At 44.2% G+C, this 18,260-nt stretch overlaps 1 protein-coding gene across 4 annotated transcripts in view; it reads right to left on the bottom strand.

The window, feature by feature from the left end:
* Positions 1–568: 568 nt before the first annotated feature.
* Positions 569–18,260, bottom strand: part of LOC139048797 (rab11 family-interacting protein 4A-like) — a 280,271-nt gene continuing 262,579 nt past the window's right edge. For all 4 annotated transcript variants that reach the window (XM_070523451.1, XM_070523450.1, XM_070523452.1 and 1 more), the window contains 3 exons: positions 15,049–15,209; positions 7,765–7,975; positions 569–2,322 (listed from right to left, as the gene is read on the bottom strand). In XM_070523451.1, coding sequence (XP_070379552.1) covers positions 2,200–2,322; positions 7,765–7,975; positions 15,049–15,209 — 495 coding nt within the window. In that variant the 3' untranslated portion in view covers positions 569–2,199. The remainder of the gene's footprint in view (positions 2,323–7,764; positions 7,976–15,048; positions 15,210–18,260) is intronic.

The raw sequence follows: 18,260 nt of genomic DNA on the forward strand, positions 1-18,260 counted from the left end.
GCGATTTCACAATTTGACCGTGCAACCCTTAAAAATACTGCATCGCATGCATGGTTTCCGAGGCCACTTGCTACAAATTGTGTCCTGCAAGCCAACATCTACTGCCATTGTCTTTCCACTGTTATAAGGGCTTCCTTTTATCGCTGTACTGAATATAGATATGCAGCATTTCCAACACATTTGTACTAAAAGCACAAGCGTCACTTTTGTAAACGTACTCAGAGAAACTTTTAGGAGGGGGGGGATATGACAATTTATACAACAGAAATTACATCTCAGGAGATGTCCCAAATGAATGGCACGGTTTAATTTCCCACAGCCCTGCAAAGGTGCTGCGAGAGACACCACATTGGAAGGCTTCCAATTAATTTTTTTATCACGTGCCCTAAAAGGCCAGCACATAAGTGCTCTTGCATTCCACCATCAGAAATGTTGAAGCCATGCATGGTAATCATACCCATGACCTCGTGCTGCTCAACACATCATTTGCATGCCATATAACAACAATCAGGTGGCTCAGTGGAATAGTGAAGGCAAAAGCATGCACGAAGACCACAATGACAGCAAGTTTCAGCAAAAACTAGACAATTTATTAGCTTTCACTTAACTGTACAACGTGGCTCCACAGGAGCATAACATCTTCAGCAGCTCTACAGCCCTGATGTGCGCGTGGAGCATGTCTAGCGTTTGATTCTTTTTTTTTTTCGCTCCAAATGTGACCAAGATGCATGAATTCTACTTAAAGAACTAAAAAGAAGACTGAGAAAAAAATAATAAGGCCTGTAGATGACAGAAAATTAAAATGACCTTTAGATCAAACATGAACAGCTAAAATAACCTGTTGGCAGCAGCTTATATTTCTGCAGAGGCAAAGCACGTGTGTTTGCACTGTTCTGAATGCCAAGTAGTATGTTGCGTTGAGCCCCCACTTGAATGCAGTCACTCGTTAAATCTCTCTACAACAACTCTGAAATGATTTAAAAGCATCACTAAATCAAGACCTGCTAGAATGGCCAAGAGGGCAGCTATCTAGCAGGAAGTATTGAAAACAATTTCTCGCATCACATCTTTCAAACAACCACATTTTCGCGCACTTTTCCGTTAAGGTGGAACCACACCAACTCGCCCAGCTCCGAGCTTTGAGGGATCTTTCAAAAGCTGTTCGCAGCTTCTCTGGACGGAGAACCATCTCTTGTTCATCAAAATGTATTTACAAGATCAAAGGCAGAATTTTTAGTGAATATTGCTTTCCACTGTCTGAAAACTAAAAAATGATGCTTCCGATTAACTAACTGCCATTCGTTTCGTAGCAAACATTTGGCTTGTTAATTAACAGTCACTGGTAACTCAAAAGTGATGTTCTCGCATTGAATACTAGTTTTGCATTTTTCCATCAGACTTTTTTTCCCTTTTATCACATTGTCATTCATGCACTGACACCCTGCTTTATAAGCACATTGATTTGCATTGATAGTTTGTAAAGTAACACACCTGCTCCACGCTCTTTAAAAGCTGCGAGGCCTCAAAGATAAAACGGATGAAACTGAAAATAATAAAAACGAAACAATCATTTTAATGGCTTACACTCCCAAAGTATTTCTGCTATTTTTTTATTTTTTTTAATAACCAGGAGAAAGCTCAGCAAGCTTGCAATGACAATGTGCTCAAAGAATCATGACAACACAATGTGACCCCTGCAGTTGATTCTTAACACTCTTAATATTCACAATGTCTTTCTTTTTTTTTTTATAACCGGCGAAGAAGTCAACAAGCATGTGATGACAATGTCATCAAAAAAAAGAAGCGTGTCGATGCAGCGCGACCCTGCGGTCGATTCTGAAGAGACTTCTCATATTCATAGCATTTCGTGTAAGCCTATATTCACACTCTGTCCACACCCAGCTCGGAACCGAAACATTCTATCTCAACAACCGCAGACTGTGTTTGCGATTTGCAATACACGTGACACCTAACAATCACAAAAAAGAAAGGTCCAGTGGGTCCCTTTGAAAGACAGTGGTCTCCAAGAAGTCGATGTGCACGTCTCGCACGCGTCGGTACGAGCATAAAAAGGAACCCCCGAGGCACCATGTTCACATGGCCCAAGGCACGCAGTGGATTACTATGCAGTCCCATCAGGACGGAGAACACCGAGTCTCTTTGTACACGTGTGTGTGTGTGTGGGGCAAGGATGTGTGCTCAGTCGAGGGGCTTCACTTCAAGCAGCTGTGGGTGGTTCTCGATGATGTTCAGCAGAATTCCGTCTATGTACGCCCGCAGCCTGACGTTGTCCTCTTTCTCGTGCTTTACCGTGTCGATCAGCTGCGGAAGAGAAGGGCAAACGCATATTACGGCTCGGCGAGTCTTTACAACTGGAAATGAAGGCTGCCATGGCCTCCTCTAAACTCGGGAAAGAGAGGGCATAAATTGCTTTTCATATTCATTGTTATTAGCGATTGGTATCTGAGAAAAGTTTAAAAAATCCATTTTTTTAAGTACCCTGGTTAGATTCTAAATGCAGCATCTCCATGTAAGCGAAAGAAGTCACCAGCTCCTCGTGTTCTTTGCGTAAAAACAGCTCTCCTTAGCATAAATAAAGAGGAAGGAGCAACGTCGTGTAGTAGGTTGGCATTTGAATGCTGCATCCCAGGTAGTGACACCAACTCAACGTATTCCAAACATACTTCACCAGCACTTATCTCTAGCAATGCAACAGTCTAAATGAGATTGGTGCCGAGTATCATTTTCACAAAAGCTGGTGGCACTCAATTGTTAAACCCCTTCTGTGCAGTTTCATGGGCATCCATGTCTTACGTCAGCACTTCAGTTACTTTTGAAAAACGATTAAAAGCAGCGTACCCAGTTAGGTACGAAGGAACCGAGAAGAATGGATCCATTTGTGTAACAGCTCAATTCATTTGACGCTACTATGAGTGCCATTCCAGCATAAACATTATTAAGCTACTAGACATTCAGCTCCAAACATTAAGTACTTGTTGATCTGTTGGTCTTCCATGCCTATTCGTAGAAAAATACATTTATGCTAGTTTCGTCTCCATTGGCACTTTAGAAACCATTATGCATATCCAGGCATCTTCATAACCACCTCAGCATCAAATATATACAGTTGATTTGTATGTATTTGACTCCAGCTAATTCGATTTTTCAGTTAATTCGATCCAGACCAAAGGTCCCAGCCAGCACTCGTACATTTCTACAGGCATAAACATTCATTGTTTTGATCTTGAAATCAACGCTCACTGCATTATTAAAACATGACTTGTAGGCATGAGCACACTTGACCCAAAAGGTGACCACAATCATGGCACCAATGGCTGCAGCACCTGTCTCGGCATCGCTAAGGGTTGGTAAATGCATCAAAGACATGTTATCTTCTACCAAAAATACTTTATCTTTTGCTGCCCTGTGAAGATTCTCAAACAAAGATGGCAGCTCAAAATGAGCGATTACAGTATTTACCAGATTTTAGCATGTGGGTTTGGTTCGCGTTTTTTTATCCAAGAATTGGTCCAAAAATTGCTTGCGTGGTGCAGTTCAATAAAAGACCGAAACCGCATTAGCGGTTGGCATTGGCTAGCCCAGCTTACTGTCAGAGCCGGCCTAGCCAATGTCATTGCTATTACCATCACAACATAGCTATAGAAAAATTCCTCATATAGCATGACAACAACATGCCACTTGATTACGAAAACTCATTCAAAGGATGTGCTATTTAACATGCTAAGCTAGCATCAACAAGTTGCATTACATGTCTTTGGGGTTTCGGAGAACTTCGTTAAATTAAATTCTGGGGATATACATGCCAAAATCACGATATGATTACTGTCAAATCCCAATATAACGTATCACGCGGGACTTCGTTATTTTGAAATATTGTTCTAATGATAAACTTGCGGTTATAAGCGAATGGACAAACCTAGGAATTGAAAGTTACATAGTACCTTGGCAGTAGACACGTGTGCAGACAAGCCTACTTTCAAATAAAAATGTTCCACTCACTTCAAAGCTGCTTTATTTGAAGAACTCAGTGATTTTCTTCTGGCGCGCGCAGCACGCACGACCGACTAGGAATGTGTCTACATCTCCCACTTTGTGCAATACCTCATCGGGTACACCACTGTACCGAGCGATGAAAGTGCAGACCTTGTTCATGTGCACTGAAACATCAATGTTGGACACGTTTTCGTCTTTCGTGATCCACCGTCATCTTCCTCTGGGTCGTTATCATCACTGGAGACGTCACAAATGCAGTTAACAATCTCTTCAGCTGTCAGCTCTGCCACCGTTAGTGCTGCGCTATCGCTCTTCACATAGTCAGCGAAGGAAGAGACGGCAGGCAGCAGGGGTGCGATCGGAGATCGTTGTTCAGAGCGTTCGTTTGGTTACCGGCACGCGCGATTGGCCTATTCCACGCCGACGTCGCTGGCTGCAGAGCGCAGCCATGTTTTTGGCGACGTCAAAATGACGACACGCTCCTGTCAATCATCGTGCAACCAAGCACATCGTCTGCTAGGCGCTGAACCTGACAGGAGTTGGGAAGTTTGGAGCGATCATACGCTCCTTACGAGACTGGCTTCACATGGCGCGTCTGGTGGATTGAATTGGATCCATCCGGCAGCTGCAGAATGGCACGTTTAATTCGAGAAAATGGCACTTGCATTGGGAACTTAGGTCGTTGTGCTGGCGTTGCTCAAGGAGGAAGGAGAGCGGGTGGCGGTGCGAAACGCGTCTGCAGAAATGGCAGAAAGCGAATTCCGGCGTTGCTTTCATTTCTCGAAACAAATATTGTGTTGGTTGTACAGCAAAATCAACCTGATCATCGGTGCCAGCGAGCCACTGGAATGTTGTTGCTGCCTCTTGAAAAGTGCGCCACTGTTCCCGTCGTTTATTTTTTCTGCTCGGTGTGTGCGACACCACTAGGGACGACGCAGAGAAAATAATAGTTATGAATTGCAGTAGTCACACGTACTACTATTTGAAAACGTGTTCAAGCTTGAGAAGAAAAAAACACATCTTTTAGATAAAGATTTCATTCATTTGGAAGACGAGAAACATTTCGTTTTGTAGCATACTGTCTGCAAGCAGACGACAAACGAGGGAAGTAAACTTCCGGGGAGATCACCGCTTGCCGATTGGCTGCTCTCTCCGTCCCATTCTCAGGAATTTGCAGCAACCGAACAGAACGCATATCGAACAAAGATCTTCGATCGCACTCCAGTTCCGCAACCTCGGCCACACGTCTCCTGGGTTGCTGTTGGTCACCTCCAGGTCATCTTCAAGCTGCACAGACGCTTTGACAAGCCCCGTTTTCGCCAGCAGTTCTTAATGGTGGATGCCTTCAAGTTCCGCCATGCTCCTGTGAGCATTTCTGCTGCTTGCCGAAGTCGGATGCTTTAGGCAGAGGTTCACAATCAAACGCTGCACAAGGTGCTTACGAAATTCTGCTTTCAAACTCTTATAATGCCCTGGTCTAGGGTCTAGGAAAGCAAGCACATGTTTGGCAGGAGAAACTCCAAGCGAACGTGCGTCAAGCAAACATTCACAATGCGAGCAGAGCAGTTGTCGACAACCAGTAGAATTCTTCGGTCATCCCTCCTCATTTGGTAGTCGAGTTTGATGAACCACTTGGAAAAAGAGTTCTCTGGTCATCCAGGCTCGTTCGTTGGTGTGGTAGTCGTACGGTAATGAAATGACGTTTTTCTGCAGCAAGGCTTCACATACTTGCCAATGACGAGTGGTTTAATTTTCTTCACTCCTGTTGCATTGCAGCAGCTTCTTCCCTCCTTTGCTCTGCTGCCGCCCTTTGAAGTGCATAGCCTGCTCTGGCAGGAGCTGATAAAAACATGCGGTCTCATCCGCGTTGAAAATATTGTCTTCGGAGTACGATTCAGCCACCTCTATAAAACAAGCACTGCGCCAGGAATATGTACCTTCCCCATCAGCATCCTTTTCCTCGTCCGAGACTGCCTGCCAAGGTATTACATTGCTTTGGTGGAAACGAAAAAGTCAACCCGCACTGGCGTCGAATCCTGTTATTTCAAGTGCATCGGCAAATTTGCAGGCTTTTTCTTGGAGCATTGGGCCAGACACGGGAACGTTTTGAAGTCTGGCATCTTTCAACCACGTTGCAACAGCCTAGTCCAAATTTTGAAAAGTTTCTCTGTCGCAGCCGTTTCCTCCTAGGAGCAAGTTGAGATTTCCGGTGAAGTTTCACAATCTTGTTTCGGTCTTTCAAAACGGTCGCGACTGTCGATGGGACAATGCCACACTGTCTGCACACGTCTATTTACTTTTTCTCTGTGTCGATTTACGGCAATGCGTCCAATTTGTCCTGCAGTGAAAACTGCTTTCCCTTCTTGGCGCACATCGCTCGCTGCATTCATCATCGGATCTCGCGCGAACGCCAAACCTTTGTTGTGAAGTTCTTGGTGAAGTTTGTGGTGAAGCAGTCGGCACTCGACATGGTGATGATAGCTACTGCATTCGAGGTTTGTTTCACTTAAGAGTTGCAGCGCCGTTACTTTTAGCCGAATTTGTAATACTGATGTTTCGTGGTTATAAAGGAGAAAATGAACTACGTGCGTTATTCTGAAATATGTGCCATACTGAAATTCGTAGTTGAAATATTTTTACATAGAAAATATAGGCAATCTGGCAGGGATATTTCAAATATTAGTAAATTTGAGAAATCCGTTAATGTGGGGTTTGTAGTAACGAGATTTGACTGTATAAGGCACACCATAGTGGGGGGGGGAGGGCTCTGGATTAACTTAGACAACCTGGGGATCTTTAAAGGGCCCTTTAACCGGTCTGGTCATTTTGAGCTGAGAAGCTCCGCGCATACAATAAAACCCATAAACCGAATGTCTGTGTTCTTGTTTTACTTTGCACCACAGCCAGAGAAATGTACTTCTGCTTTGCCTGCTTGTTCCCACATCATGCAGTCGCGCACGCAGACAACAAAACTAGGTCGTTTTCTACCATGTGCCCGCACAGGATCATGCTCTGTGATCCACTAGCGTCTGCCTCAGTATTTGTGTAGCACTGACTTAGACTGAGTCAGGTGTCCTTGTGCACAGCACGCAAAATTGTGTGCTGTGTGAAACGAGAAACAACAGCTCATTCGCGATGCCATCAGCGGAAGTGTGCCGCACCACAAAAAAAAGCAAAGAGAACAAAAAATGAAGGCGGGGCCCAAGATGTACGTGACACGCATTTCTTGAGCTCCGGTATTGGAGAACACGGGGAAGGAATTTTGCTTTCGGAGGCTAGATGAAGCAAGTGGAGAGAGTCTCGCTTGGCAGTGGAGCTTGCCTCCTGAAATCATGGGTTCGTGCCACTGGAATACTTCTACTTCTGCTATTAATGAACCAATTTGAAAAATTCTTGCAATGCATATAACCAAAATTTGCTGTGTGACCTGGCAAGGGGCCCAAAACCTAATGCATTCGCAACCAACACTTAATGCAACTAAAACTGTCGACTGTACGCTTTCAAATTGATATTTGTTCATTCTGAATACCTAAATTCATTACGCAGCGAATACCCAATTGCATAACATTTGATTCAATATTCAAAAGTATGCAGAAAATGCACACATCGAAAATTCACCCAGCGCTAGCGATTTTAAATGCAAAAGGGAAGGTAAGAGTGGCAACTCTGCAGGTCCTGAAGCTGTCTTTTTCCAATCTGCAGCTCACAAATTCAAAAAAAAATAAATGCGAGTGGTGGTGTGAGCTGCACCTTTTCTTTGGAGAGTTCCTCAAGGTTGCTGAACTCCGTCGCCAGTGAGGCGGCACCGTCGATTGCGTGGTGGCCTCCTCCTCCAGCAACGAGGCACTGCCCCTCGTGGACGTGCGAGGAAAGCAGCTGGGCCTGCAGCTCCTCGTTGGCCTCGCGTAACGCACGGTTCTCCTCCCGCACAGACTCCAGTTGGCTCTGCAGCTCCACACACCTGCAAAACACAGCCCCACGGGCGAAGTGGATGTATAGCGCAACCTCGTTAAACGGGACTGGAAGGGACTGGCATCAGAAATCGCACCACATTCCCGAAGCTCTGCGACCTCCTCCGTGTCTAGGGGAGGTTGCAGTCCAAAGAACAAACAAAGGCCCCCAGATCACGGCTAGAACAGAGGAGAAGTTCAAGCTGCCGGTTCCTCAGCCGTCTACATATACTGACGATATTCTGCGACCCCAACAATTATGTTGAAGACAAAGACTGACGTGTGCCAGATCCAGTTTATTGACTGATTAGTCGACTAAGAGGGTGCTGGCACGAGCTCTCGCACCACACGTTCTCAACCTCTTCTTTGCCTAGTTTTGGACACTCCTGGAGCCGCGCCGCACATGTACACTTCCAGAACGTAGCGACACCATACAAGGCTGTTGGTCCTTCAACAGTATAAACAGGAATGGCCGTACAATAGCATCCCTTCCTGGAAACATCTTAACGTCGTGGTGAATCGTTCAAATAATAGGCCGCACATTTACGTCCTTGATGACAACAAGACGGTCGGGGCTGCCAGAAAACAGTGTCGACTTGCTCTGTTGAGGAGAGCATAGGAACGGAAGGTAACCTTGCTTCATCCATTTCCAGAGCCACTGAAGATTTTCCAGATACCAGACTCGATGTAAAGGTGGCTGCACGTCACAGTCCTGTTCCATGTTAAAATTGCCATTCTTGTTAAAAGCCATCGAGACGGTGAAGTCGGGACTGCGGTTCCGAACATTGCTTCCTTGTTGGCATTTGGTCTCCTCAATGCGGTGGTGGTAGGAAAAATTGCGACTGGGCCACAGCAAGTTCTGTGTCTCCTGCACCGTGTTCACAAGGTAACTAGGACAAATGTACGGCTCATTGCAAAGGTCGGCTTGTCACAGGCAACTTATCTTTGACGTCATATCTACACATCTGGAGTGTTGACTGGCTTGCTCCCGCGAAAGACTGTAGGCATAGATAGGTCATTCAGCAACTGACTTTTCAGGTGTGTTCACCGGCCGAGGCTCACATGATTTCACTCTTCTCTGAGGCTCTTTCTTGACAGTGTTCATAAAACGAGCTAAGGACAAAGACAACAGGAACACATACTACAGGATGGGTGGTGTCGCATGTGTTCCCTTCTTCATCTTTAGCATATTTTATGAACACTGTCAAGATGAACCAACTCGCCCAAACCAAGGTATTGTCGCCACTCTTTCTTGACTTTTCTGTCACAATCGCTCGTTGCTCACAGGCTGTCGTTAAACTCTCTCTTCCTCAGTGAAAAATGCCAATTTCAATGATGGTAGTTTTCACCATGAGCCTATAGCTAATTTTTATATCCCTGTACAAGTGTTCCATCTTGGGGTACTGTGTCGGCAACTCATAAAGGTGTCACGTGGGGTCACAGTAGATGAAGCTGGGCAACTCCCTTGTTGGTATGGCAAGGGTTGTTGGCATCTTTTCAGTCACTGCCAGTGATGCCTATTGTCACAAGTCGCCACATCTCCACCGGGTCAATTTCGTGTGCCCCTCTTCTCTTCGCACGCAAGAAATTGGGCAGACGTGCTGGTGCCCTTAGCAGGAGGTAAACTATTGGCAAGCCTTGATAGGTAAACACCTTGCTCCACCCAACCAAAGACTGCACAGAGGTCGCTGCTTAGGCATGCTATTCTTCCGGCGACTGTGCACCAATAGTTGTCAGATCCTATAGGAACACCTACTGTCAGTCTCAGCCGGTCACCCTCCTGATGCCCATTAGGCTTCTTGCATTCATGCAACTGTTAAAGGAGATCCTGTCCAATGGCTGGAAATTTCAAGGTACCAACTTCATGTACCTCCAACGTGTCTACCATGATGTCACGGGAGCCGAAATGACTGGAGTTTCAGCCTGATGCTTCGGAAACTGTAATGGCAGGAACACTTGGAAGTTCCAAACGTCAGCGAAGTCTTCTGTCACAAGGGAAGAATAGCCGAGCCTTTTGGGCAGGTCGCATTGGATGAATGTTCTCTCGCTGCCAGTGTCAAGCAGCAATCGAACTAAAACAGAATTGTGCTTTCTGGACGCCCATGCTGTCACTGTTTACATAAAAAATCAGGACAGGTGCCGACGTAGAACTGCTAGCAGGAGCACTTGTCACTGGCGACTTGTAACTTTCTGTAGTCTCATGGTTGGCACACGCATAACTGCTCTCGTGAGATGGGTGGTTGCTGTCCCATTTCCATATAGAGCAAAGTGCTGAAACGTGACATCTCGAGGAGTGTTTGCACTTCAGCCACGCTGCGTTGCCACGCTGCGTTATAACAGTTTTTGCAGATGGCGTCTAATCTCGTCGACTGAAAATGTTGCAGCAGTCCTTTATGACGTGGTCACACTGATCGCACAGTATACAGCAGGGATGGTCTTTTGATGCAGATACTGCAGCCACTACTAATTCTGACAGTACCTAAAGTGGAAGACTGTTGGCATTGTCCGTGTCTCATGGAAGCATTTTTCGGTAGGGATCTTGAACGAGAGGCTTGGCTTTCTTGTCTACTCTCGACATGCGCCTGCAGGAACATCACCTTTTGTACCTGCTGTTGTTACGACCTTAGAGTAGCACCTTCATTGGCCTCAGTTTCCTTCATGCTCAGCAACTTGCTTGAGTGGAGATGCCTTCGCTGTCGTTATCTACGGGCATTGTAGCAGAATTCAGCAGGAATCCCACCCAGTTCACGGTGTTGCGAATCTTGTCGTGATACTCCATAACTGCGGCAGCTTCCGCCTCATCCTCATCACAGTCATTCATGAGGTTGACAGCGTTCTCGTTGAACGCTGCAAGCGCCAAGTCCTTGTCCTGCACGTCTTTTAAGATAACTTGCAGGTCGGACAGCAAAGGAAGCTTGGCTTGCAGTGCTTCAGTGGTGGACGAGGTGAGTTTCGTAGCAGCGGCTCGTAGTACACCTCTGCCGCATCACAGTCGATTCATCGTCAGTGAATGGCGCCAGTCTTCTCCCGGGTTTCACAGCACCGAAATCTGTGCTGAAGACACAGACTCACGTCTGTCGGATTCGGTTTATTGATTGAACAGCTGATGAAGATGGCGTTGGCACGAACCCATACATGATGCCTTCTCAACCTCTTCGTTGTCTATAGTTTTCAACAAACACTCTGTAAATGAACTTGAAAGTGATTAGGTTAATTATTATCAGGTTATAAAGTTACATGTGCTACAGAACTGTATGGGAGCTGTTTAATCATATTCTTGTGGTCGGCTCTTGTAAAAAATTGACACCGATTTCATCTGGACAGCTGTGTCATCACAGACGAAATGCAACCGTGAAGTGTACAAGTTAATATACAGTAAAACCTCTTTCATACGTTTTTGAAAAGTACAAGAGAAAAAATGTGTTAACTGGGAAAACATTCGATTCAAAACGTATGGTTCAGCCCCAAAAAGATCTTTCAGAAGCTCGTTGAGCCGGTGGGGCCTGAGCAGCCCGAGACTCGAGTTGTTTTTGCAGTTTCTGCAAGCTTACATTTGCACTCTTCGAATTCGGCCTGGGTCAGCAGCTTCTTCGGGTGGGGTATTTTGGTGGGAAGCTTTGACATACCCACTTGCTGAGAATCATTGCAGCACAAGACGCTGGCGTGCATCAAGCTTCATGTGCTCTAGCGCTGGGATGGGAAGGCTTTGTTGTCTTCCTACTGCATGTTTTATGGCGGCAATGGGAAACCAAAATGAAATCGAGCTGGTGGGCGATGGCAGAATTCGCTGCCTCCAGAATAAGACATGACGCTCGCTTTGCACCGCCTGCAGCAGGCAACGGCAGCGTGTTAGGGTCGCTGCCTATTGAAAGTGTGCAGTACGCTTTGAACAGCACTAAGCCACACACGCTGTCAAAGAGATAAATGAAGATGGTTATCACAATAGGGTTGGTGGCAATAGCTATGAATACGGCATGCGACGACCTGCGAGCTGATTTGCTGGTGCGCGCCGGCATCTTCAAGTGATGCACAGGAATGTACTGCGGGGAAGCTGCTACGACAAGCAGTTGTTCTAGACAGCCGGTGCCACGCACCCTTTCTTCACATGGAATCTAATGGCCGGAGAATGTACCATATGATCGCATTTTGGTGGTGTACTGAACAATGCTGCCAAAAGATCGTGTTTTCCAGAAACATATTAACCAGCAAAAAAGGAGCGTAACTGTATTGGGTCATTTTTTGCGTTCTCAGTCGCAAACGAACTGGAAAATTTAATGAAATGGGGTCAATTCAACCAAGTTCTACTGTACACTGAAACCTCATTAAACCGCAGTTGGCAGGAGCTCGGAAAAAGTAAGTACTAAATGATAGTACTGCTTAACCGAACTAGCGCTAGATCGCCCACTTACCTGTCAAAAACGGAACTCAGAAAGAGTGCGATGAAAGGGCAAAAAGACACGCGGCATTTATTCACTTCACGCACCAAAAGTGTTATTTTCGTTTGATGCCGCGGAAGCCTAGCAGCGACGACAGCGGCCTCAAACTTGCTGAAGCTGCGAGCCAGCTTTTCAGCCAGCCCCCTCTTCTCAGCAAATCCTCGCATGGCCAATTCCTCGTTGGCATTGCGTATTCTCTGTGCACGCGGGCGGTAGCGCTGCAGAAGACGTGGGGCGCCTTTTCCATTGCCGGGTGCTGTTCTCATTGCGACGATTGCATTCATGAGGCTGACATAACGCGCAACTTCTGCCACTGTCGGGTCTCAATCGCCCGTGCTGTTGCTTTCCGTGTCGTCCTCATCACTGTTGCTCGTCGACACTTCGGCAACAACAGACGCAACGATGGCGAAAAATTGAACCTCGTAGCTAACATCTTTGCGGTCGCAGCAGCGCTGCCGAGCAACTTCGTTGCATTCCAAATGCCACACACCGTAGTCAACAGTAGATCCCTGTCGCGTGCCAGCTCCGACTTCTTCGTGTCACGTTTGATAGCATGAACACAAATTTTTCTTCTATGCAGAGCACCCGGCATCCTTTTTATCGGAGATTTGGCAAGATGCGAGTCCTTGTTTGCACGATGCCAACAACGCTTTCCGACACGGGGCCGAAATGATGTTGATGTGGCTTTACACGCAAACACACAGGGCACTTGGACGTTGTGGTTCTGATCTCTGAGGCTTGTTCTGCCAGGCCACCCGATAGAGACGATGCACCGCCGTTTTTGCACTGCATGTTAACTGATACAAATGCAATATGCTGGTATGGTTTATGCGGATACAAAACACATTATGTTCAATGGCCGCTGAGTCGGGGATTTAACTTTACTGCTTTTAAAACGAAACTACTGTTTAAACGGAGATGGTTTAACGAGGTTTTACTGTATTTCAGTTCTGTGGTTTTACCACGATACGGCGAGGCATAGTGGGGGACTCCAGATTAATTTTGACTACATAGGGTTCCTTAACGTGAGCAGAAACAAGCATTCTTGTAGTTCGCCCTCCTCAAAGCGTGGCTGCTGCAACTGCAACCTAAAGCTCATTAGCGCAACGCCATAGCCACTGGGCTACCACAATGACTCCGTGAAGTCCGTGAAGTCCACATGACATTACACCGTCACCTCTGCATTAGACCAAGGAAAGTTGTCTGCAGTGGAGCGCCTGTACTACTAGTGCCTCTACAATGAAATGACCTGTATAAAGAAGAAATAAATCTGTCCCGATTGTATTGTGAGCCATGCGGTGCACTACCTTTACAAAGAAGTGACCAGTGTAACCATGGAAAGAAGAACGATGGGTGTGACGTTAAGAGATAAAAAGAGAGCAGATTGGATGAGGGAACAAACGCGAGTTAATGGCGTCGTCGTGGAAATCAAGAACAGGAAATGGGCATGGGCAGAACATGTAATGAGGGAAGATAACCGATGGTCATTAAGGGTTACGGACTGGATTCCAAGGGAAGGGAAGCGTAGCAGGGGACGGCAGAAAGTTAGGTGGGCGGATGAAATTAAGAAGTTTGCAGGGACAACATGGCCACAATTAGTATATGACCGAGGTAGTTGGTGAAGTGTGGGAGAGGCCTTTGCCCTGCAGTGGGCATAGCCAGGCTAATGATGATGACCAGTGTAACACATTATTTTGGAAGTCCCAAGCCCTCCGTTACAAAGGCATTAAACTTTATATGGCAAGGAAGACGAGGAGACTTACTATGTCCACATATGAAAATACTGTTGCTTTCAGCATGTGTCCGTCGCACTTAACCAAGAAAATGTGTTTTTCACATCCGTAACATACCAATCGAAATAAGCATCAACTTGAAAAACACTTAGTCAAATTTCAATGTGATAAACAGGGATATAATTAATCAACGAAATAACAAAATAAACCTAAAATTATTGTCGACAATATCAGCACTTAATATACATGCCTATAATGATTATCGGATATAAAAAAGATATTCGTTTTTTTTTTTCTTTTTGTCCAATTTAGCTTAGTCATACCAAGATACGACTGCATGTCTTTGAGGTTCCTTTGGATTTAAGAATATACCGAGCAACCTTCTCAGGCTGCAGTCATTTGCTGCCTCACAAGAAGAGACAAGTCAGAAGGATTTATTAGGTGTTTAGTTTGCTTACTTTTTGATCCCATTTTGTTAACCCCTTCAACTTCCATGTTCTTTCCTAAAAAAAAATAAGTACCATATTTACCAAATATTTTTTGTTCCAGCCAATTATTGCACCTCAGGATTTGAAAAATATATGCACAGTTTATTTCCTATTATCACCAAAAATATTAATGAAAGACATCGTACCCAAAAAGGAGACTTTCCCTTGGCACACTGCTAAGGTTCGAGTGCTAATTATCTGAACAGACGGCAGTAAAAGGAATTGAGAGCATTGAAGAACATACTGAAGTACTGAAATTCTAGTGCACAACGCTCAGTCGACGGGCATGGCTCATTTGCAGGAAGCAAGCAGCTGCAGCCTTCACGAGTACAGCTCATTCTGGGCGATACAGCTAGGATGGGTACAGCTTGGGTTTGGTAGGTAAGGGTTTACAATAAACGTAGTGAAAAAGCCGCCGCCTTCTTACCTGGCAGGCAGCATGTCCAACAGGGACGGGCTGCGCGGCCTTCCATCGCGGTCGGTGCGCAGCCGCCGCAGCTCCTCCAGCTCTCGGCCCACCTCCTGGAGCAGTTGCGCTTGCAAGCTGCGCTGTGCTTGGGACTCCTCACGCTCACGTCTGCACAGCTCCTGAATGGGGGACACAGGGCGCTTGCATCGAGAGCACTCGTCATGCTCGCAAACATTGTACAAATTTACAAACAGAAGACAATTAAGGGCAGCACCCACGCTCACTCTGAATGTCGATGTTAACGCGATTAGTGCTGAAGCAACGGAGCACAACACTGTATTGCTGATGATACGTCACCAGAAGACAACGTCGATGAAGTGCGCGTGCTAAGGCATTAGGGGTTTTGGCACGAGCGCACTCGCAGAACAAACGCCACACCTGTGCTGGCTCCTAAGCCTGAACTAGTGTCTGCTACTATGTACCCGTTTCCTTAACTTAATAAATCGTCGGCAGCCAACCACGGCTGTAGACACGCAACAGCTGAATTCTTCACTTCTGCATAGCCGAGTTCTCAAATTTTATGTTACAGACACCTTCCTCGCTTCCCTGTAGATCGGCACTCCTTGCTCAACGCATGCTCTGGTCCCATTCTGCTCGCTTCTTTCTCCACTGTAGGCTGCTTTTGATGCAGACTTTTTTTCACCTCTCTGTGGCTGATGACTTCATTTATCTGTTGCCGAGTTCCTCACTTCTTGCCTCTTGTTCTAATCGTGTGTCCAGGCAACTGCTCAGAGGCACACAGCCACTCTGGAGGATGACAACCGCTTCTTTGTCATTAGCAGTTCATAAACTTCAGTCACTGGGTTGACAGCATGGGTTCACAACCTGCCTGCATTACTGCTTTTATTCATGCTTCAAAATTCTTGCCCAATTCTTGCCCAATTCTTGGACATCCTGTAACTGCACTGATGTAGGAAATGCTACCCTTCCAAGCTTGAAATAACTGCTTCAACAATGGCTCCCTTTATTCCCCAAAAATAGTGAGGGGCTGATTTACTAACTACAGTCGATTTCTGTTAGTTCGACCCTGGTGGGACCAATGAAACTGGCTGAATTAGCCTGCTGGTTGAAATAAAGAAGGGGCAGAAAACGTTGGAACAGACTTTATTCATTTGGCAGTATTCACCGAATTCTAAGACATGCCAGAAAGAAAGAACCGAGTTCTATCCAGGGTTACCTAACGCAGCATGCATGCGCCCCTCAAGCAAAAGTGCATGAGCATGCCCTACATAGTTTTGCACAAACACACAAACAAGGATTTCCTTTTTATTTAAACATCCCTTTAGCACATTTTATCCTCAGGTGGAATACTCCCAGCACTGCCAGGATCATGCATCACACTTGTTTGTTTCTCACAAGACATTGTGATGCACAAGTTTCTTGTATGTTTGGGACTCTTGCACATACCTTTTTCTAACTGTTTAGTGTTTTGTAATCTTTCTGAATGTGCTATATATACATACATACATATATACATACATATATACATATACATATATACATACATATATACATATACATATATACATATATATATACATATATATATACATATATATATACATATATATATACATATATATACACATATATATATATATACATATATATACACATATATATATATATACATATATATACATATATATATATATACACATATATATACACATATACATATACACATATATACATATATATACACATATATACATATATATACACATATATACATATATATACACATATATACATATATATACACATATATACATATATATACACATATATACACATATATACACATATATACATATATATACACATATATACATATATATACACACATATATATACACACATATATATACACACATATATACACACATATATACACACATATATATACACACATATATATACACACATATATATACACACATATATATACACACATATATATACACACATATATATATATATATATATATATATATATATATATATATATATATATATATATATATATATATATATATATATATATAGGTCATTCCATCTCAAGTGTACTCGGTGTTTTATCGACCATCTGCGATTCTGCTGAAAAAAATCATACTGGTTTACCTCAAAGTGCGAAGTAATTATTCAAGCGATTTTTCTTGAAAAAAAATTTTCTAATGCCCTGAGGACGCTTTGAATGTTGCGCACACAAGTGAAACTATGCCAGGTAGAAAAATTTCTACAAAGTTATTGCTTTGACCTGTTACTGCGAATATTTTTTTAAATAGTCGCCAGACGGTGCTCTTTCGTGACTATTGTCGTTTATTACTTTTTGTTTTAATTTACATAATTTTTAGCCGTAAGAAAAAGTCGACAATTGCCCCTTTTTTAACATTTTTTATAAAAGAAAGTAACGTTTCCATGAGGAATATATTCACAATAGGGACTTGGTATGTGTGTATACTAAATGATAAAAATATTTGTATAAGAAATAAAGCCTAAACTTTTGCTTAATGTCATGGTAAATATGAAAAAAATTACGTTCTGACTCAATTTGTGGCTTCATTTTCACTATGTAGCGTTCCAAGTAAAAATATGGCATAGTTGGCATTGCATAGTATGCTTTGCTGTCTATCTATGTACAAAGATTCAAAAGATTAAATTTTGTTTTAAGCGAGAAAAAAATTTTTGAACTGCACCATCACAAGGTTGCATGGAGCATCTCTTTGCTTCGCCTTCACTGCATAGCACGTCGGTCGGTGTTTCACTCTCGCTCATATTACGTGCTTCTTTTTCTTTTTGAAGACAAGGTCTTTTTTGGCGACTTCAGGTTGATTTGCGGTTCGTGGGGACTGAGTTTCTGGCCATTGTCATCTTGTAAGATTAGATACTTGCAGGCCTTCTAGTGCACGTAGGACAAGAAATAGGCGTCTGAGTTAAGCTTGGAACGAAAAAGATGCATTTTTATATGCATCCGGCAACACAATGGCGTTAAAATCACCCCTTGTCCTGGAGAGGAAATACATGAACTAGAGACATCGTATAGTTTAAACGTGCCATGAATTATTACGCAAATTCATGTACCTGAATTCTCAGATGCTGAAGACGCACCAAAACTGTCGTCCAGTCTGTCGACTTGATACATTTTCTTCACACCTCGATCATCGGAA

This window comes from Dermacentor albipictus, chromosome 8 (assembly GCF_038994185.2).
Source record: "Dermacentor albipictus isolate Rhodes 1998 colony chromosome 8, USDA_Dalb.pri_finalv2, whole genome shotgun sequence".
NCBI classification, from domain to species: domain Eukaryota; kingdom Metazoa; phylum Arthropoda; class Arachnida; order Ixodida; family Ixodidae; genus Dermacentor; species Dermacentor albipictus.